A 21,278-nucleotide genomic window follows, 5' to 3' on the forward strand; every position below is an offset into this window, starting at 1 on the left:
AAAATTGTGGTTTGGAAAGCACTCAAGGAGTGTGTGTGAGAGAGAAATGAGGGGTAAACAGTTCCCACGGACCCTGGGGAGGGGAAGGGCACAGCCAGAGCAGTGTGGGGTGGGCACTGCCTGCAGCCCCCCTGCCCAAGCCCCTGGTGCACCAGCAGGACCCTGGCAGGGTGCTGAGAGCAGATGCAAGGGAGGATGCCCTGCAGAGCAAGACGGTTGTCACCTTGCTCCTACTGCCTTAAATTAATTTGGATCTGAGCCCTCCGGGAGGGCTGGGTTTAGGAAGGCATCTTTGCTCGGGGGTTGATACTTCGGGGGGATGAGATCCCTCTGCACCCCCCCACTCTGCCCCAGGCACCCCCGGAGAGCGGGGGCAGCTGAGCAGCTCCTGGAGCTCCGGGGTGGCAGGGAGGGAGGGGGTCCCCCCCCGCTCCAGCCCCAGCGCTGCTCCCCGCGGTGCCGCAGCAGCATCCCCCCTCGCCCGGCCCTGCACCGCCGCTCCCGAGGCTGGTTTTCCCCTTCTCCCTTTGCCGTGTTTAGTTAAATTTCCCCCGCCTTAGTTGATGTCACATCCTGTTCCACAGCCATCCCCTGCTAGTAGCCAGCCCTACCAATTCCTTTCTTTTTTTTTTTTTTTAATCCCTGTCCTCTCCCCATCACCCCCCCTTTTCAAGGCAAACTTTTGGCAATAGCAGAGATAATCATTTCGTGCTCCGTTGAATTTCTCCTCGCAAATGTCTTTCGATCAAGGGAGCCATTAAAAAAAAAAAAAAATTGCCAGAGAGCCAGCACCGAGAGCAGAGGAGAGAAACTGGGATCCCAATAAATATGCAAAGTGAAGGCTCTGCTAAGCAGATTTCTTGCATTGCTTCCTGGGGGTGCTGAGAGCCGCCCGGAAAATCATTCTGATTTTTTTTTTTAAATTGCATTTTGTTGTCTTTTTTTCTTTTTCCTTTTTTTTTAATTAAAATAATAATAACAATAAAGGACTGAGGAGGCAGCGAGGCGCTCGGTGATCGGCACAGGGAGGCTCGCCCGGGAGGTGATCTGTATGCAAGGTGCCTAGAACTGGGTGCGAGACATGCAACCGGCAAGCAAGCTCCTGACCCTCTGCTTTCTCATCCTGATGGGCACAGAACTCACTCAAGTAGGTTTCTCTCTTGCTTTTCGCACACCCCCCTTCCCTTCTCTCCCTTTCTCCCCAACGCCATTTTCTATTAAACCTCGAGAGCACAAAAGAAAACTGGAGTAGGAAGCTGCACCTTCGTGCCGCCCCCTCCCCGGGCACCCCCCTTTGCTCAGCCCGCGGTGCGGGTGGACACTCCGGGCTGGTGCGGGGGCGAGCAGGTCGGGGGGCTCAGGAGAGCGGACCCCAGCGCCGGGGAGAGAGGGGGGCTGCCCTGGCGTGCTCCCCCTCCCCGGGGGGCGTGGGGGGGCCCCCACCTGCGGGGAAAGTTGCCGTGCGGGGCAGGGGCGGCAGCGGGACCCCCGCTGCCGGGCTCGGCTGGCCACGACTGGCACCGCAGGGTTCGGGCTCTGCGAAGTTCGGGGCTCCCTGTCCCGGGTCCCCGCAGGGACGCGACGTGAGTGCGCGGTGGCGGTCCCTCCTCGTCACACACACCCCCCCCAACTCCTCGTGTGGGGGTAGCTTTGCTGATTTTTGGTGACATTTAAACGTCCCTGGACGTTTCCATCTGTGACAGGCTTGTGGGAGAGGGGAGCATCTTATTTATCTCCCTCTCCCCCCTCCACTTTTTTTTTTTTTCCTGTGTTTTAATGCTTGCCTTTACTGTCCCGGCCCCGGGACTGAGTGAGTAGTGGGACTGGGGCGGGGGAAAGGAGGCACACAAAAGCCATCTCTTGCAAGTGGAAATAAAACTCCATTTGACTTTAAGATAATTGGGTAGAGGCAGGCAGGGAGGTTGTCTTTTGGTTTTTTCCCAGTCACTGAGGAAAGCAAGAAAAGTAATTGCAAGAGGATGCTCTAGAATGTGGGGTTAATTGTGATGCTGCCTGGAAGCAAAAAAGAAAGAAAAAGAAGCTATAAATAGGAGGGGAATGGAGGCTTCTTAGTGTAGGAGCAATTAGCAGCTGGGCTTTCATCCTGGATGCTTTGTGTAGACTGTGTAGATGCTGACAATGCTCTCTCCTGTCACTGCCCTATTGCTGAAGTTTCAGTAGCTGAAGCCTTTTGGCTTTGCACCCTCAGAGTATTTCTCCTGCCCCCAGGAAGAAACAGCTAAAGTAAGAGCTGCTTTAATTGCATGGAGCCCTCCAGAGAGGGGATGAGAAGGTAGTAATTTGGGGGGGAAGCAAAGAAATCCAAGAGCTGTGTGGATGAGGAGGGGTGGGAAGGAAGCAGAGCTGCGAGTGCCCAGGAGAAGCCCATTGTGTGCGAGAGGATGCGCGGGGATTGCGCATGCGCCGCGCTGGACAAAGCAGCCAGCGACCGCCAGCATTGCTCGGGAATCAGCAAAAAGGGGGTTCTCGCTATGCACCCAGCCCGGCAAGGGCACGGCCAGCCCAGGGCCATCATGGTGAAGCAGTGTGGTGGGACTGCCCCTTGCCCCGCTGCCCCTCCAGCCTCCCCTCCTGCCCAGCCCCAGGGAGTGCACTACGGCCTGGGGACCTGGGTGGTACCCCCCTCCCTAGCGGCTGTCACCGTCCCTTCTCAGCCTTATCAGCCCCCATCGCTCTGCATCGGTGGGTTTTTTCGAGGACACCGAGTTATCACCTCTTGTGTCATGGTGCCGTTGTGCTTGGCTACTTTTTCCTTTTCTTGTTTTCTTTTTTTGTGAATGCAGCACTCCAACTTTTCACCCAACTTTCAATCGGGGTGGGGATGGGGAATCAAATCTGCTCTGAACTGTGGGGCTGAGCGGTTGCTGGCTGACTTTGGCAGTTACCTCCCAGCCCGTCCCTGCCCGCTGGCGGGAGGTTGGAAGCCCCTGCTGAAGCCCTGGCGTTGCTGAGCTGCCTTCGGCTGGGGCTGCTTTCTGGTTTGCAGCGTCTACCTGGGCTTTGCTGCCTGCAGGTAGCTGAGTCCTGCCAGGCCCCGCGCGCCGGCCATGCACAGCTCTCCCGCCTGCTGACTCGCTTGGCACTGCAGAGCCCTTTCAGAGTTTTAGCATCTCATTTCTGTAGCACAGCTGCCAGATGCAATCCCCAAATATGCCTTTCAGCCCAGGCACCGCCCAGCTCAGTGTCTTCCCCATTTAATTCAGTGCCGGATTCACATCTTCAACACATGTGTGGAGTCTCTCCCATCCCCTACAGAGATCCCGTGCCAGGGGAGGAGGGATCGAGGTTCAGAGGAGAGAGGTTGCTGATTTAGGCAGCTTTCCTTGATGATGAAGAAGCTACTGCTGTCCCCTCCTCTCCCTCCCTGCAGTGACACTGGCAGGCCAGCGCACAAGAAAGGAAGAAATGGGGAGAGGGACGGCTGTTAAATGGGGCTGGAGGGGGTGAGCACATGGCTGTCCTTCCAGCTGGGTGCTGGGAAAGCTCTTCTCGTGGAGGGGAGGGAGTTGTCTTCAAGGTATTGGTACTGCAGCATCCTCTGACGGTCCCCCCCAGTGGGATGAAGGATGCCCGCACCCGGCTGGGAGCACACGGGTGATGCACACACTCTGAGCTGCACCCCAGGTTTGGTAGGGGCTTTGAGACCTGTCTAAGGTGGATGGTAGTTTTACCTATGTGAAACAAGTGGAGAGCTGTCCCTGGACGCCCCCCAACATCCCAGTCCTTTGCAGAAGCCCCTGCCTGCCCCTCGATTCCCCGTGTGCCCCCGGGGGGGCAGCAGGAGTCCCAGCCCCAGAGCGAGACCTGCACGAGGCTCTGGGATTTCTTCTAGCTGCCAAAGGTCTCCTGATTTATTTTGCGCCTTGCCTTGCTCTCCACAGGTCAGTGATCAAAACCTGAAACAACAAATGTTTCGGCTGAGTCGAACGGGCTGGGTATGGGTGCTGGGCTGGGGGTGCAGAGCTGCTGCTCTGGGCACCCTTGGGTGCAGCATCCTCGCTCTGGCTGTGCATGCAGCTCTAGCAGAGGGCTTCCCAGGCAAAGCGTGGGGCTTTCTCTCTTTTTCTTCTTCTCGGTGAGACCCAGGGCGGCTGTCCCGGTGGCCATGGAGGAGCAGAGCCAGCTTACGCTCTCTAAGGATCTGTTTGTCACGTGCAGAAAGATAGCGCTGCCAAAAGGGCAGAGGATTTGGGCTGCTGTAGTAAAGCCAGGAGTATCGGCAGAGGGGGTTCAAGATACCATCTGCTTGTCTGTCTGTCGGACCCGTCCCTTTGTCATGCCTCGTGCTTGCTGGCGAGCTGCTGGGATATTACCAGTGAAAACCTCTTTGCATTCCTCAAAGTTTCACAGGCGCAGAGCAGGGCAGCCAGCGCTCTGACATCCACTTACCCAGTAATCAGTGAAGCCACACAGGAGGAAAATACCTTTCTGGAACAGGCAGTTATTAAACATTTAGGGTTTCTGCAAGGGGAAAAAAAAAAAAAAACAAAAAACAACAAAAAAAAACCCCAACAATTTTGCCATTGATTTTCCTAAAAGCATCAGGTCCCTCTTGGGGCTATTTTCAGGGGAAGGGGGAGAGCTGCCAGGGGTGCACGCTGCCCTCCCCAAAGCTGCCCGTGCCCCTCTGCCTCAGCAGCACCCAGCCCGGCCGTGCTGGCTCCCCTCCCTCCATGGGGGACTTCCCAGTGCCCAGTTTGGTGGCCGGGCTCTTCCCTCCCCTGCCAGGGAGACACAAACTAGTAGGATTAAGCTGCAAATCTGCAGCCTGTTACAGGAGGCAGCTGCCTCATCTCATAAACCAATTTGTGTCTCATTTCACTAACTTCAGCTTTAACCAATAAAAAAGAAAGGTAATTTTCAGCCTTGGGTCATATTTATTACTCAAGTTATCAGTCCTTGTAATCAGTATTAGCATCACTGCGTAAAGTAACACAAAACTAATTACTATCTGAGTGAATTAGATAGATGAAGGCTGTAGACTGCATTGACAGTGGAAGAAGCTAATTCTCGCGTTATGAGTGATAAGTGTTGGCTTTGCTCTGCTGTGATGAAGCTACGAACAAAAGGGAATAAGGCAGGGACAGGGACACCTGCGGAATGTCCCTCTGGGGTTTATTGCCTGTGGGTGCCTCGGCCGGGCTCTTTGGGAGACCCGGGCGCGCAGGGGGATACCTGAGAGGTTGAGTCAGTCAAGCAGTCCCCCAAAAAGGGGAAGATGCACTTGGGGAAACTGAGGCACGGAGCCTGAGACATGTCTCAGCACCAGCAAATCCCACTTGTGGGGGAAGAGCACCTCAAAATCCTGATTTTCCTTCTTTTGTAGACTGTAGCCATTGCTTGCCTCTGCCCTCCCGGAGCTGAGCCCAGGAGCCCTGGTCCCAGCCTCCGGACTGGCTTTGTCCTGGGTTTTGGCCCTGGGAAGCTTTCTCCCTGTTCAGGTCCTGGCTCCCAGCCCCCCTCCCCGTCCCAGCTGGGAGGCAGCATTTAAAACCAGCCAAAATGCAAAAGATCTCCGGGAAAGATAACAGCGGGGCAATAGCAGGAGCCAGCCCTCGGTCCAGGAGCGCGCAGCAGCGTGCGACCTCAGAGCAATGCTGTGTTTTCTAGCAAGCAACGTGCAGAACAAGTTTTCAGTGTAAAGGCACTTTCTGACTGGAGGCGTGCGACTGACCCAGGGAAATATGCCCAAAAAAATCATCATCCCTAACCAAAACATCCGAGTAACAGGAATCCACTGACGCGCCCGCGAAACCCGCGCCGGCTTTAACGGGCTCTGCCTAGCCCAGAGGCTCTGACGTGTGTTGGCACTCGCTGTTAGAGCATGGGTTTAATGTCAAGAGCAGCTTTAGCTAAACACAGATTTAGCGAAGTGAAGACCTGCAAAGGGGATTATTCTGTTCCAGCGTAACATAAGGAGCGTGTTCTCTCTGCTGCAGAGCGTTTCTACTCGCCGTGCGGATAACAAAAGGAAAGGTTGCAGAGCGTTTTGTGTGCAGGGTAGTCCCAGTGTCCATAGCTGGGGGTTAACTTTCCAGAGCGCGTTGGGCGGCCGAAACGCGGCCGCTCCTGGAGCCAAGCTCAGCACCAGGCACAGGCAGTTTCACACAAAGTCCCACCAGGAGCTGGCAGTGATCTACAGCATCGTGATCACCGTTTCCAAAGCACTTTGGGATCTTTAATTGCCATTTTCTTTCCTTCCTTTGCTTTCCCTGTCTGTCCATCCCTACCCTCCCCATGATGGGAGAGGATGAGTTTGCTCTGCAAGGGTACAGTGCCGAGGGGACAGGGTCCAGCTCCAGGACTGAGGCTTGTGTGAGTGATGGTAGCACAGACAGTCATGAAAAAACAGGCAAAAAAGCAAGGACATTTGGAAGTCAGACCCAAAAATCAGGGAAACCTGGTATCATTTATTGCTGCGGCAGTCGTGTCCTGCTGAGGGACAGATGCCCCACGGCAAATGCAACAGAAGATTGTCCCACGCTCCATAGGTGATGGGGGTACAAAGTGTATGTTCCTTAATGAGGAGGAACTTGCCCACGCTGCCTGGCGCTGCTCACAGCCCTCCCGCTGCCCACAGGCTGGTGCGGAGGGATTTCGGATACCTCCTGCCACAAGCTGAGGCAATGGGGCGTGCGAGGGAAGAGGGTGAACGTCCACTGAGTTGACAGAGGGATGAGAAACATCGTCATTCGCTCAGGAGCAGAGTCCAGGGCTCTGCCCCCCGTGATGCAGAAAGCCGAGGGGCACAGTGCGGTGCTGGGGCGGGCTTGGAGCCCTGGCCTGAGCCTGCTGAGCAGGTAGGGCTGGGCTGTACCGGCAGCTCCTTACCCTCAGCCTTGAGCCCCACGGCAGGGACCCCCACGCAGAGCTGCTCGGCATTCCCACGGCCTTCGGCTGCCAGACGTGCAGTGCCAGGTTCGCACTGGTTCTCAGGGTGCTCTCCCATCCGTGTGTGTCGGAGGTGGTCCGTCCCACCCTGCGGCTCGCCTGTCTCCCTGCAGTCCACGCTCCTTTCCAAGTGCAGCAGCACCTGGAAGTGGGGCAGCAACAAGGACTCTGGCAGCCCGGCATCAGTCAGGGCTCCAGGAGGGATGCAAAGAGTCGGTGGAGGCAGAGAGTCCTCCAAGAGGCTGGTTCAGAGCCCCTCCATCAACTACAGGAGAGAGCCTTGGAGAAAAGTCACTTAGTCCAAGTACCTAAGGAGGATCCCTGAAGGTACATAGCAAGGTCCTTCCGGAAAAGACAAGACTTTTCCTGCAGCCCCTGGCCAGAGGACACGGCACACCTCGCAATCTCCAGTGCAGAGAGGAGGAGTCAGAAAGAGCTGGAGCATGGGCTGTCACGTGCACCATAGAGGAATCCCAGGGCAGGCCTGAGTGCCCTGCCAAATTACTGAGCCCTGTGCTCCCAGGACAGGAGCTGCCAGCCCTGGGAAGGTGCCTGGGGCAACTGCCCTCCACTGAGCAACCAGCTCAGCTGGATACATCCTCCTTGCTGGAGATGTCGAGTGTTAGCTGAGATGCCTCCTGCATTTACTGAGCCAGCTTGGAGCACCAGCAAGATTTGAGGCTGTTAAAATACAGGTGTATGCATTTTAAAGCAGATCCCATCCTCTCACCATGCATTAAATACGAGTTCTCTTGACTGTGGTCTACGACACCATCTCCACCTAAGCTTGGGAGCAAGAAACTTGAGCACCTCTTCTCTGAACCAGCCAGGAGAGGGAGACAATGACCACCGTGTCCTGCACACACACACACACACACACACTCACACACACACTCACACACACACACACAGAGCAGCATTGGCCTGTTTGCAAACCTTGACCCTTGTAGGGCTCCTTTAGGCAGACAGTCACATTTTGCATTATCACTTCCCAGCAGCGGAATTTTCCACTAAGTAGCTATTTTGGAAGACCCCGTTCTTTGCTTTTATCTATCATTCCTCCTCTTTCTCTGCTCAGAATATATGCATGCAAATAGGATCTTTTGTTCCCTAACAGTTCATCTTTTCCTGCTGTTCGCTCTCTGCTTACAGCAGGAGAGGCACCGAGAGGGCAGCTCTGCACCCCCGGCTCTTGTGGGGAGGGCGGCTGTAGCGAGTGCATCAGGATAAGAGGAACTCGGTGACATGAAGGTTTTTTCCAAGGCAATGCCCTGTGCAAAAAAAACCCAAAGTGATCAGGGGAACAGTGAACTCAACTCAGCAAAACTGGTACTGAACAGATTTCTGCAGACGTTACAATGGAAAGTTGCTCTTTTAAGGAGAGATCCTGCTTTGCTCTGGAAAGGCCCATCAATGAGTGCTGTCAGGTCAAAAAGAGTCGTCTGAGTCCCCTCCTTCTTGATTTCGCTAGCGTTTCTTCTGATTTGCTCTAGCATGAGAGAAGGCAACGACAGGTCTCCCACATCAAGTTCATGTCCCTACTGGGTTTTTTGCTGTCTGTGTTTCATTTTGTTGCCATGCTAGGCTTCTAAAAGAAGGGAAATCATTAGGGTAGGGAAGAGGTTTCCATGTTTGCACATCACCTACTTCAGGCACAGAGACAACAGAGGTCATTTTCCTGCTCGATGCCCACGACCTAGCACAGCACAAGGTGACCGGCAGCGTCTCATTGCACAGCAGCCATCACCACCTCTTCCCTCTGAATAACCCCTCGCCGCTAAAAAAGGGACACAGCGGCATTTCTGGGAGCCTCGTTTTTGTCAGGTCTCTGCTTTGGACCAGCTGACGTGGGCTCAGCTTGCATGGCCGTTCCCCAGGCTGGTGGGGAAAGGCCGTGGCTCTCTGCCAGCACGGGTTGTACCCTACGGGCTCACAGCCATCCTGCTCCCAGCGCAGGTCGTTAATGGATTAAGTCACTGAGCTTTCTGAAAAGGTATGGAAGAACAAGCGATCTCTTGATGTCCCTAACTTAACTCCCTTTATCTCACCAGCAAAGACAAGACTCCGCCAAAAATTGCTGCTTTTGGCTATTTCATAAACACCAGAAACAAGAGAAAGAAAGAAAATCACCTGGATTTCTCTCTCCCCTGTTATTACACGCACGGCCCCTTTTTCAGCTGACATGAAGGGTTTTGCTCCAGGGAAGCGGAGCAGCTCTGCTGACTGCCGCTGCCGGAGCACAGCCTCCCCCCGCCCGTACAGACCCTCTGTGCCGGCCGCTGGGAAAAGACTCCCGGTAAGGGGCCCCCTCCTTAGCAGGGACTTGGGGCTGCTGCTCCTCTCGCTGTGCCTCGTTGTCCCCCTCTGCAGAAGCTTTAATCATTGCAAAGCGCTTGAAGGGCATATGAATGAAATCACCTGCGTGCCCTGGTAGGAAATGAGTCTTTCTTTAGTCCAGGTGGAATCCAGAGCAAGGCAAAGGAGTGCTTGTTACCCTGCTGAATACCATTTTAAACAGTAAAGTATCCATAGGTCTAATTCCCTTTGTATGTATTTGGAGTAGGCAAATATGAGGGATAAAATTCACTTAAAACTCATTTTCAAAATGAACATTAAGATGATTTAAGTGTAGCACTCAAGTGTTTTGTATGGTATGAAATCAGATAAGCAATCAGGGTCTCGGCTGCTACAGTGCTGAGCACAGCGTAAGCACCTGTTAGAGCAGAACAGGCTGAACTGGAACAGAATGAGCTGTGATTTATTCCAAAAGATGGAAGCCATCTGAGGCTTTTGCCTAATGAACCTGTTTCTACAACCACAGCCTGAAACACCTCCTTGGTGCTGACCACCTCAGGTACGAGGCTGCACGACCTGGCGGCAGTTTTGCCGTGGAAAGGATGCCCGGGCTGGGTGAAGCCGATTTCACGGACTGGAAGTAGTTTAGCTACTTTGGGAGCCCTAAGCAGAACAATGATTCAGAGGGCAGGAGTGTTTTCTTACTGATTTCAGCAGCAGGTTGACCTGTCTGACTTACCTGGATCAGAGCTCGTCTGGCCTGAGCAGGAGGAAAGGGCAGGGGTGACACGGTCTGAGGGTGCTGGGAAGCAAGGGAAGGGAATGGCATTTCAGCTGCTGCAGCCTGTGACATGCACCAGCCGCTGCCTCCCAGCTGCCAGCATCTGATTCTGCCACCGTGTTGTCGGAGGGACAGGATCCGACCTGGCGTCAGCGCTCGTACTCTAACTCATCTCTTTTTCTCCACCTGGTGGACTTGCTAAATGTGCTTTTATTTAGTGCTTTACAGAAACTCCTCAGCGCTCTCTGCAGAAACAGCTCCACTTGGCTGTCGCCAGTCTCTGCTCTCTTTGCCCAGATCAGCAGTGCTGGGGTGCGCTGGGATGATCCCACACCAAGGGTCAGGTCCCAGCTAGGGGCAAGGTCCCGTTAAGGTGGGACAGGCCAGCTCGGCAGCAATTGCATTTCAGGGCACAGCTCCCTGCTTCCCCGGTTGGGACTTGCTCCGCACACTGACCTGGATGCTGTAGGGCAAGGAAGTACTGGTGGGTCAAGGCCTTGGGGCACCCCTCAGTGCCTTCGCAGCTGTATCCCAGCCAGCTCCTAGGGAGGGGGCCATGAGACCCACGACTCCAAGGAACCATGCCATCGGAAAAGTGGCTCTGGAGGTGGCAGTTTTGAGACTGTGCTGATCAGACTCCAGTGGGGACGTGGTGGCTCCTGGGAGCCACCAAGGCTGGATGTGGTGGGGCCATGGGATAGTGTAGGGTCTCCTAGAGCAGGGCCGTGGTGGCTGCTCCAACATGCTGAGACTGGTGGTATACCAGTGGAGCAAGGGGTGACAGTGACACTTCTATTGTCTGGAGAGGGCCAGGGGATTAATTTCATAATTTGCTTTGCACAGAGTGTTCACAGGTTCACTTAGGAAAGGATGTGCAAGGAACTGCAGATCTCTGTTGCTCGGAGTCTTTGGTTCTGAAGTCACCAGGACAGTTCTGCAAACGCCTTCAGGAAATCTGAGTCGTGAACAAGCTCCGTCTCGCTGCAGACTGTACACCGGGCCCGTACAGATGGGCTGTATGCTGTTTGCAGTGTAACAGCCCATGGGGTTCCTCGGCAGGGTTTGCCTCACAGCCACACCAGCCACAGAAAGCCAAGAGTTTTCTTCAAACTCTGGGTGGGATGCTCTGGCAGTGTCTGACACTGTCCCATCTCTCCTGTCCATGCAGCCCTGCCTGCTGGGAATGGGGCAAGAGCAGCGTCGGGGCAGGAATGGGGCAAGAGCAGGGCTGCCAACTCGAGGGCAGGCAGAGTTGCCAGGGCATTTTGATTTAGCTCGGAGTGTATTGGGTCCTTCATGCTGATGGAGGGCTGAGGTTGCAGAGTGTGGTGAGGGAGCAAGCAGGGGTGGGGGGATCCTCTGATGGCCCACAGCCCGGGAAGACCACAGGCTTGGGGACCACCAGGTGCCCCGCCTGGGTCCCACACCTTGTGGGTTTGCGCAGGAGTGGTGCAGCCCTGGCGTGCACCACAGCAGGGAATGCTGCTCCCCACTGCCCTGGCTGGCCGCAGCTCCCTTTTGTCCCCTGGAGAAGCTGCGTCTCCGGCACGGCGCTTTCTTCGCCGCGTTCCCACCGACCCCGGCCCCGCACCGCACCGCGCCGCGCCCGGGCCCGCACCGCGCCCGGCGGCCGGCAGGGGGCGCCGCAGTGCCGCGCCGCAGCGGGGCCGCGCCGCAGCGGGGGAGCCGCCCCCCCGGCCCGGCCCTGCCCGGAGCCGCGTCCGCCGCCCCGTCCCCACACCGCCCCTCGCCGACGCTCTTCTCCTCCCTCCCCAAATCTTTTCCGCCTCCTCCCCAATTTTTTTCCGCTCTCCCCAAATCTTTTCCCCACCCCACCAAATTTTTCCATCTCTCCAAATCTTTTTCCCTTTCCCCAATTTTTTTCCCCCTTCCCAAATCTTTTCCGCTCTCCCTGAACCCTTCTCTCCCTTCCCCAAACCTTTCCGCCTCTCCCCAAGTCCTTCCCCCCCTCCCCAATTCTTTTCCCCCTCCTCAAATCTTTTCTCCTCTCCTTCCCTCCGCTCCCCCTTCCCCAGATCCCCCCCCCAAAAAAAATTTCTTTCTCTCCCCCATATCTCTCCTCTCCTCCGCTCCCCGCTCCCCTCCCCAAATCCCTTTTCCCCTCCTTCTCCCTCTCTCCCCCCTGCCTCCCACCCGCCCTCCGCAGTCGCTCCGGCTGGCTGGGCGCTCCGCGGCGCTCACGCCTCCCCTGCCCCTCCCTCCCGCCCGCCCTCCCTCCCGCCTCGGTCCCGTCCCGCCTCCTGCAGCCGCTCGCTCCGCTCCGCTCCGGCTGGGGCGCGCCCGGCGGCGGCGGGCGCAGAGAGGCAGCCCCGCTCCGGTTCCGGCGACACCGTCTCCGGCACAGGCACCGGCAGCACCATCGCCAGCGCCGGGCAGGGCCGCGGCGGGGCAGCGGCGGATGATGGGCCGGCGGCGAGCGGCGGCGGCGGCCGGGCGGCTGGCGCAGCCCGTCCCCAGCGGCATGGAGCCCGGCGCCGGTGCAGAATGAAGGGTGCCTGGCGCCCCCCCCCGCAGACATGTCTGTGCCTTTACTCAAGATTGGAGTCGTCCTTAGCACCATGGCCATGATTACCAACTGGATGTCGCAGACGCTGCCCTCCCTCGTGGGGCTCAACACCACCAAACTCACGGCGGCCACGGGCGGCACCTTGGACCGCAGCACGGGAGTAAGTGCGGGGGGCGGCGGGCGGGGAACGGGGGGGGGACGCGCCCGGCTGCCCGGAGCATCCCTGCTTCCCGGGGCAGCTGCGCCCCGCCACCCGCCCCGCTGCCCCCCGCCCGGTCCCTCCTCGCCTGGGTGTCCCCCGGGCTGCCTAAATCCCTCCTTGCCCTGGTGCCCCCCCCCGCTCCGTACCCCCGGCTGTCTGGCTCCCTCCCTGTCGCCCGCCCACCTCCGCCGGCAGGCCCTGCAGGAGCCCCCCCGGCTGCAGAGAGCAGGGCCGCCGCCCCTCGGGGTGATGGGGGGGGGGCGGGCATCGCTTGCAAAGTGCCCCCCCGGGGCTGTGCAGGCGCGGGAAGCGGGGTCGGGGCGGTGCGGGACCGGGGCGGGGCTGGCAGGAGACGGGGAGGGGGGGGGACTGGGGTGTCGTTGCGGGGAGCACCTCTCCTCTCCTCCTCCTGCTCTCCGGTTTAGCCATCCCTAGCCCTGGGCTGGGGGCGACCCGGGTGGCCCCCCCGTGCCTTCAGCCAAAGGATTGCAAAGTTTCCCTCGTCACCGCTTTGCTGTCGCTGGGCGAAGCAGCTTGGGACAGCGGTGCGAGTCCCACAAGATCTCATTTGCTTCCCTGCCTTTAATCAGTAGTCGTTAATGGGATGGAAAATGCAGTGGAGAAGTTGCGGTATATTTTTAGTCGTGCCGTATGTTTCCTGTCCCTGTTTTGCCGGAGGGCTGGTATAGGTGCCTGGTCTTGCCACTTTGGAAATGCCTGAGAAAAACAATCCTTCTGTCTGTCTTCCCTTAGCAGGAAAAAATGGGCACCTTTCGCCTCCAGGCTGCATGCTCGTGCCTTATAAAAGAGCTAACGTATTACAGCTCTGCTGTTTCGAGACGAGTATTTCATGTAGTGGTTCTGCTGATTGTGAATGAAGCTGGGATTTTTTTTTCCCCATGTTACCAGGGATTATGAGACCCATTTATTATTTTTTTTTCTGGTTGTTTTAGCTAGAGAATCAGATTGTCTGTCTGCCTAGCCGTCTCTCTCAGTGTGTGTCTGTCAACATGGGTATTCGCAAGATTATTTGTACTATATTGAAATAGTAGAAAGAACATTTCCCTTCTGGTTGGCAAAACGGTGGTACCTTCAAAGTGATCGGAGGCTGAATTGTGATTAAATAATGTATTTTGCAAAGTACTGTGAGATCAAAGGAAAATTAAGATCAGAGAGGTTTGGAGAGCACAGGGGGCACGAGGGGGGCTGGGAACGTGCTGTGTTTGTGGCTGGGCTCCCTTTCTGCGATGTGTCCTGGAAGCTCAGATGGAGGCACTGATGGTACCCTCCGGACCGCATCCCTTCTTTGCTGGCATGCTTCGCAGGGCACGGCACCGGACTTTCCCTACCCGGGACCCACAGAACATTTGGAGGGAAATGGTTGTCTGGTGAACCTCCCCATCCCCAGGAGAGTCTGGGAAGGGAGGGGGGGAAACGTAACTCCCGGTGTCCGTTTACTCAGAAGAGCTAATTTTCCTGCTGCCGGATCTGAGAGAGCTCTGCAGAGGCACATTGATCACTGCTCAGCCCTCAGCCAGGACACCGTATCCTCACTGGTAGCTCGGGCACATCCTTCTCACCGTGTCAAGGAGAAGTCAAGTGCTTTGTAACAACAACCGGGCAGCGGGTTCCCCACCCCGATGCACTCTGTGCCCTACAGCACGCTACAGCCCTCGCTGCTTCGTGGCTTTCCTCATGTCCATGCTTTCCCACTTGCGTTGCCTTCTTGCTTCAGCTCTTGCTCTCCTTTTTAGACCCTTCTTTTATTTGTCCCCAATCCATGTTTTTGCATTACAAGTGAATTTTGCGAGCTGGGCCCTCGGAGGAGCCTCCCTCTGTTTCCAGCACAGCTCCAGTATCTGCCACATCCATCCTGCTTCCTCCGCTCAGCTCCCTTCACCTCCCACACCCCTGCCAGGCCTCCCCCCATTTACTTAACCCGTCTTTCCCTGTGTTAATTAGGTGTTGCCTACCAACCCAGAGGAAAGCTGGCAGGTCTACAGCTCTGCCCAAGATAGCGAGGGACGTTGTATATGCACAGTGGTGGCACCTCAACAGACGATGTGCTCGCGTGATGCCAGGACAAAGCAGCTGAGACAACTATTAGAAAAGGTAATGGTTGTCCCCTTCTGGGGAAGGTGGTTTGGTTTGGCGTGACATCGGGGGTAGAACAGCGAGTGAGGTGGGCTGAGCCTTGGTTTCCAGGGAAGACGGACCCCTTGGGCCAGCCCTCCCATGCCACAGCTGTCCCCACGCGAGTAGTGGGGAATAATCAGCCGCAGTCGGGAGTTGAAATCTCTAAGTGTTTCTGAGGCACAGAGGAAAAGGGACCGTGGCCTAAGGCCAGGTTAAAACTGCGGAGATGAAAGCAACAATATTGAACCACATTGCTAAAAAAAAAAAAAAAAAAAGATGTAATTTACTCATTTTTTCTTTACTTAACACAAGCAGTTTCAAAGGATAAGCCTCAAAAAGATGAGAGGAGATAGAATTAAAAACCCAAAGCCCATGCATTCCTAGCCAAGCTGATACTAGAAAGGTTGAATAAAACAGTACAAGCTGTCAACATCAAATAGCACAGAAATAACAGTTAGTGGTTTTCTTTCTAATGCTGACATCCACTTGATTAGTTTTTAATAGTCTGCTGTCCAAAGAGATCAAAGAATCTCATTAGGGAAACATTCTCGATAACAGGAAATTTTCCAGATAATGGATTTCATTGAAGAAATGCTGTTTCGTGTGAAATGGTGCTCCTCTCTTTAAAATATAAGTGCATGTCCTGCACTGGATATGTAATTATCCCTCAGGCCCTAATGCTATGTTGGCATGTGTTGTGCATGACAAAATAATTTTTATTCCGCTGCTTTCGGGAAGTTGATGTATTAGTCACTCATAACAATATTAAACCTACACTTAACTATTTTCCTATGTGATAAGGACAATAAAGTAAGGCAGGAAACATTTAGCCCTAAAACACTTCTTCGGAATGTCAGAGGCTTCTAAAAATAATCCCACTCAAGCTTTTATTTCTCTAAGCAATAACAGCAATCGGTCCAACAGCGCATTTGTCTAAGAGGCAGCAGGCGTTAATATTAGCAGCTGACATGGGCGTCCAAGAGCCATCGTGTTCCCAGAACTGTTCATATGCATTAAACAAGCAGGATTTGACCCAATACCCCCTGCTAATGGACAGGCGAGTTGGGCATACGAACCTGGGATAACATCAGTTCCCGTGCGGAGGATGTAAGTGCTCTGGGATTTTTCCCTTATGCAGCTCTCCGGCTGCCAATGAATAAAGTGAGGGAGGAGCAGTATTTCAAGACATGTGTTCTGGGGATATGTTACCTGCCTGCTAATCTGTCTGCATCTCACTCCTACGCTAACCTATATGAAAACCCCCAAATAAAGAATAGGCTCTTAGTGCCAGACATCTGATCTTGACGAAGGCTGAAATGATAATCCCTATAGGAAAATGCAACTGCAGACAAGAGCTTCCAGCTTCCCAGGAAGGATTTCAAACCTGAAGACTCCTTCCCTCATCTGACATTTTAACTCTAGCTTTGTGATGGGAAAACTCGCATCCCCTGATTTCTCTCTGCCAGCAGATGAAGCAGCATAATGTGTTAAAGAGGTAATCGTGTTTGGATTTTCAAAGGAGGAGACCTGGCAGTCACCTATGGAAATAATAAGGCATTGCTTTTACGGGCAAGAAATAAGCTGCATTTTTGTGTGTGTACACAAACCAGTTATAGCATCTTCAGTGAAAATCTCCACACAGAGGCTTCAGCAGCTGAATGTACTTTGAGGTTCAAAGCTGCCAAGACCCCACCTACGCTCGACACACGGGCACAGGCATAGGCATAGAAACCGCAGTTCATCCTGCTTGCAAGTGAATCCTGGGCACCCCGTCAGCTTAAAGAGCAGGCGTTCAGTGAGGTAAGGTGAGCCAGGCCTGCTCGCCACCGCACAAACTGTTCAGCCCGTGTTTTGACACCGAGGTGTCTGAGCTCATCTTTGGCTGGAGTACACGGAGTCCTTCCAGCCTTATATGTGTCAGGTGCTGAGTCCAGATCTTGGACTGCATCCAAACCAAGACATCACCTAAATCCTGTTCATAAACAGATTATGTTTTATCTTCAAACCAATTTTTATTTATTTTTTTTGGCCCTGTTATCTGGGAGGACTTCCTCTTCTGATGGTTAAACCATTTTTGGTTTCCTGCCAATTCATATTCTTTGCCAGCACTGATTTCCAGACTAAACAGCTCTTTTTGTCCCTTTGATATTCACTCAGAGGTGTGTATAGGGAGGACAATGACATCTCTTCTCAGCCTTCACTTTGCCTTCTACAGACCTTATGAGAGGAACTTTTCATGTCCTGGTCCATCGGCTGAGTCCATCTCTCTGCTAATTCTTCCTGTAGACCACAAAAATCTCCCTCAAGATGTCTCATGCCATTGCTCCACGTTTGTCTAGCTATGCAAAGCTAAAGATTCATCCCAATTCAACCCCCAAAGATGGGCTTAGAACAGCTCTTTTGAGCTGGCACGAAAGGCTGATCCACAGGGAAGCTTGAGCAGGGTTTAAATCATGGCTTTGACCATGTAAATCTCACTGGGGTCTACAGGCCAATATTGACTCTCCATTACTCTGGTTTAATTCTGAAACAACTCCGTGTCAAACAAGATGACAAGAACAGCACTGGAAGTTTCATTTGTATCAATTTTCTATTTCAAACGCTAAAATTAACACTTTTCCCCAAGACAACCACAGGTATCTCTCTCCCATTAGCTTGATGGAAAATGAGGTTTCATGTTGAGGGTGCGTGCTCCGCCAATGGAGGCAAAAAGCATTTTAGCTGATGTTTGAGGATAGTGGTTAATGGATGAAGCTGAGGGAATTTGAGAGACAGTATCCTTCGGTTTCAGTTCATTAGAGCACTCATGTACATGCTTAAGTTTAAGCTATGAACAGTCTCATTGAAATCTAATCGTGCCAAAGTACTTTGCTGGATCAAGGGCTTAATATGCTAATGAAGGAAAACAAGTAGATCTTCAGCTGATGAAGCACGCAGACATCAGGGATGACGGAGACTGACTTTTTACAAGCCTGGCCAGGGTCTTGCCTGGTTGAAAACAATATGGGCAACAAATAGCGAGAGTCTGGACTTGTAAAACACATCCCCGAAATAGCACAGCAGCTAATTTTAGGCGTCTCAGTTTAGAGACATGTGAGGAGGCTATTTTCCTCTGCAGTCAGGGGAGGGGCAGACTCCCCCAGAGGTGATTCAGAGCACAAGCCTGAGCGAGATGCTCTGATTCATTTCCTAGCGGAGTCTGTCTCTCCTTCTCTGCCATCCAAGAGGCAGCGTAAGGAGCCTCCCGTAGCCTCGCTCAGCCCCAGCAGGGTTAGATACCAGCGTATCATTGCAGAAATGCTCTTTTCTGATTACTTGCAGCTTGGTTTTTAATTGGGGTTAAGCATTAGTGGAATAAATTAGATCAATTTTGTACGATCCCTACAAGTCATTCCTATTCCAACCCATTGGAACAATTCTCCTGTGTAAATACAACTTGACTCAAAGTAGGATAGACTGGATTACCAGGGTAAAAATACCTGCAGACCAGTCATGCTTGTCTAAGACTTCCCTTCTCCTGCCTTGGGGTAGAGAGAGGTCTCCAACTCCTCCACATCCAGCGCAGGTAAATCAGCATCCAGCCGTGACCACTGAGAGCTCCCGTACCCCGGGGGAGGCACGGCTAAACGGGAGCCGCACGGGCTCGGGCTGAGCTCAGGTTTGGTCTCTTCCTCTTCAAAGCAAGAGGGTCTTGTTCTGTTCTTCTCTGCTCCTCACACCTCCCTGAGCACGTCCTTGGTGGTTGTCAGGATGGGTGCTCGTTCATCTCTGGGTGATGTGTTGGGACTCAGAGACTGAAAATAGCTTCACCTTTGCTGAGGAAGACTATTAGACCCCTGGAGCAGTTGTACTGCTTGTACAAAATGTTTCCTCACTGTTGGCCTTTGAAATATAGGTTGTCCATACATCTTTAATAGTTCCCTGTAATAGTTTTCTTGTCATCGTGCATGAGCAATGGGCATTTTGATCCCTTCAGAGATGCAGACACCAAAGTTGGCAGTTGACCTATGCTGTTTTCAGCAAGTAGTCTCCGAGACCTGGCTGTGTGCGGGTGTCCTGCTGTCCCCTCACGCTGTCACCCGAGGTGAGTCGCAGCAGCCCAGTGGGATTTGCTGGAGGCAATATTGCACTTGCACCGTTCTTGCCCCGTCTCAGCCTGTCTGCGCTCGGCTTTGGCGAGGACGGAGACGGGAGCAGATGTGGCAGCATGGGCTCTGGGAAGTGTCTCGGAGCGGATCCGCAGAGACGGTGCTGGCTCGCATTTGGGTTTTGCTCAGACACCCACAGATGAAGAGACTTGAACCAGAATGGCTTTAGTTAGGGCCATGACGCAGCAGCGTGCTTGAACGCCTGATTCATTTTAAACACGGGCGTCATCCCTACCAATGCCGGCAGTCGTATTTCTGTGGGTGACGCGGCCGTGGCAGGAGCACCAGTCGTGGGCTGAGCCCCGTAATGTACAAACTGTGGTACAAACACAACCATCCCTGATGCAAAGACCTTAAATTACACCCATTGCTTAATGCTAAATAGGTGCTTAGGTGCCTGCCTAAGTCAGAGCTTTATTTACCCTCTCCTAGCCTGAAAAATGAGAGAAGGGAATATCTTAATAAATCAGATGGCAGCCAACTTTCAAAATCAGGTCAGCCTAGCTATCGTTTCCCTCCCCTCCTTACACCTTCAGCTCTTTTTCTCACGATGAGCCCAGCCAACCTCCTTGCATCATTCCTTCGGCAGGGCCAGATGGGCGCTGCGCGGGGAGCCGCGGGGATGCGGCATCGCTCGGCTAGAAAAGATGCCGACGCGGCGCAACCGCCCGAGTGGGCAGGCACCAGTGGGGCCAGCCGGAGCTCCCGCTGGTACTTCCCAGCTTCAAGATACCCTCACTTGCAGCTGGATTTGTTGTGGCAGATGCTGTATAAACAGTAGGGCTGTTTGGATAATGAAGTTTTTACTAGCTGGGAGTAAAGTTTGCACTTAGGCAATCAGTAAGTGTCACTTGCGTACACGAAGAAATGATAATGTGCACCTCAGCAGAAGCGCTTCTCGTAGTCGATGTGCTTCTGCTCAAGTACGAGCCTCTCCTTGCGCGACGGCGGGTGCCATCCCAGCCTCTCAAAGAGGCCGTCGTGAATGATGCGTTTTAGCCTTGACTACAATCCTTATTTGCATGTGTGATTGTTAAATTATTCTCTGCAGCGTGGCAGAATAAATGTTTATGAAACCAATTTGCTCTATTTTAGAGCATGGGGGTCATAATACTATGAGATGCTGTTGATGAACTAGTAAATAATGCACAGGCTGATTACCCTTTAGCTTTGTTGACTGTGTAGGAAAAGGTCAGCGTTGGGATGTGAGCGGGGCTGCCTTGTTGCTGGGGAAGCGACACCTTCTTAATGAACCCCTTCTCGTTTGGCAGGTGCAAAACATGTCCCAGTCGATAGAGGTGTTGGACAGGCGGACTCAGAGAGACCTACAGTACGTTGAGAAGATGGAAAACCAGATGAGGGGACTGGAATCAAAATTTAAACAAGTGGAAGAAAGCCACAAGCAGCACCTGGCAAGGCAGTTTAAGGTATGTCTGCTTTCCAAACTGCTAATGAAGCTGTGGCCAGGGGTTTAGCGGAGATTTAATTGTGGCCCCAGTCCCCCATCAGCTCATGTAGCCGTTGGTCCGGTCATACTTGGCGCTGACGGCCGCCCACCCGTGCAGCTCCCTCCTACCCAAAGCAGGGCCAGATCCAGGTTGTGGCATCGCATCCTCAGCCGCAATACATTTTTCTATAGGGTAAAAGCATAAATCTCTGCGTTCCCATACCCACGAACCACCTGGGTGCCTCAAACAGCGCAGGATTGCTCCGTGAGAGAGGGTCTGCAGGGAGACCCCGAGGCGGCTGAGGTCAGGGTGAGGTGGGTTCCCCTCCACGGCCGGGCAGCCCTTCCCCACGCCGTGCCCGGGACCCAATTTGCTTGGGGAGAGCCAGGAGCTGGAGCTCCGTTTCCATTTCTGCAGCATGTGGCAGACCGCAATGGGCTGTCACCAAATCACAGAATCATTAAGGTTGGAAAAGACCTCTAAGATCATCGAGTCCAACCAAAAATCGCTTCCCTCCTTGGGGTGGTTGTAGCAACAGGGCAATCAATCAAACAAATCAACCCCCCCAAAAAAACCTCAAAAGTACGACTATTGCAGCTGTCCTCGGGCTGGCAAACTGCCCATCCCAAGGATGTGCAAATGTCCAATGTTGAAGCAACGGTGTTGGCAGCAGAGCCAGCACCTTCTGATGGATTATGTGTGTTTGGTCCTGGTGTCGTACAAGTGAGAAGATACCAGCCTTCTAAATGAAGCTGTCATTGCGAGCAATGGTCAAACTTTCAAGACCTTGATTGAGAACAAACGAAATTGCCAAAAAGAGGCTGTCAGC

The 21,278-nt window shown here is 53.8% G+C and overlaps 1 protein-coding gene across 3 annotated transcripts in view; it reads left to right on the top strand.

Annotated features, from left to right (window-relative positions):
- Positions 1-570: 570 nt before the first annotated feature.
- OLFM1 (olfactomedin 1) overlaps positions 571-21,278 on the top strand; it is a 34,742-nt gene continuing 14,034 nt past the window's right edge. Inside the window, exons 1-3 of one of the 3 annotated variants that reach the window (XM_075170691.1) lie at positions 571-1,147; positions 14,680-14,829; positions 20,273-20,428. In XM_075170691.1, the coding sequence (XP_075026792.1) occupies positions 1,082-1,147; positions 14,680-14,829; positions 20,273-20,428 (372 nt within the window). In that variant the 5' untranslated portion in view covers positions 571-1,081. Of the gene's footprint in view, positions 1,148-12,261; positions 12,676-14,679; positions 14,830-20,272; positions 20,429-21,278 lie in introns of those variants that run through there. The other 2 variants (XM_075170690.1, XM_075170689.1) reach the window with 2 other exon arrangements.

The sequence above is a fragment of the Calonectris borealis genome, chromosome 21 (genome assembly GCF_964195595.1).
Source record: "Calonectris borealis chromosome 21, bCalBor7.hap1.2, whole genome shotgun sequence".
Taxonomy (NCBI): Eukaryota; Metazoa; Chordata; class Aves; order Procellariiformes; family Procellariidae; genus Calonectris; species Calonectris borealis.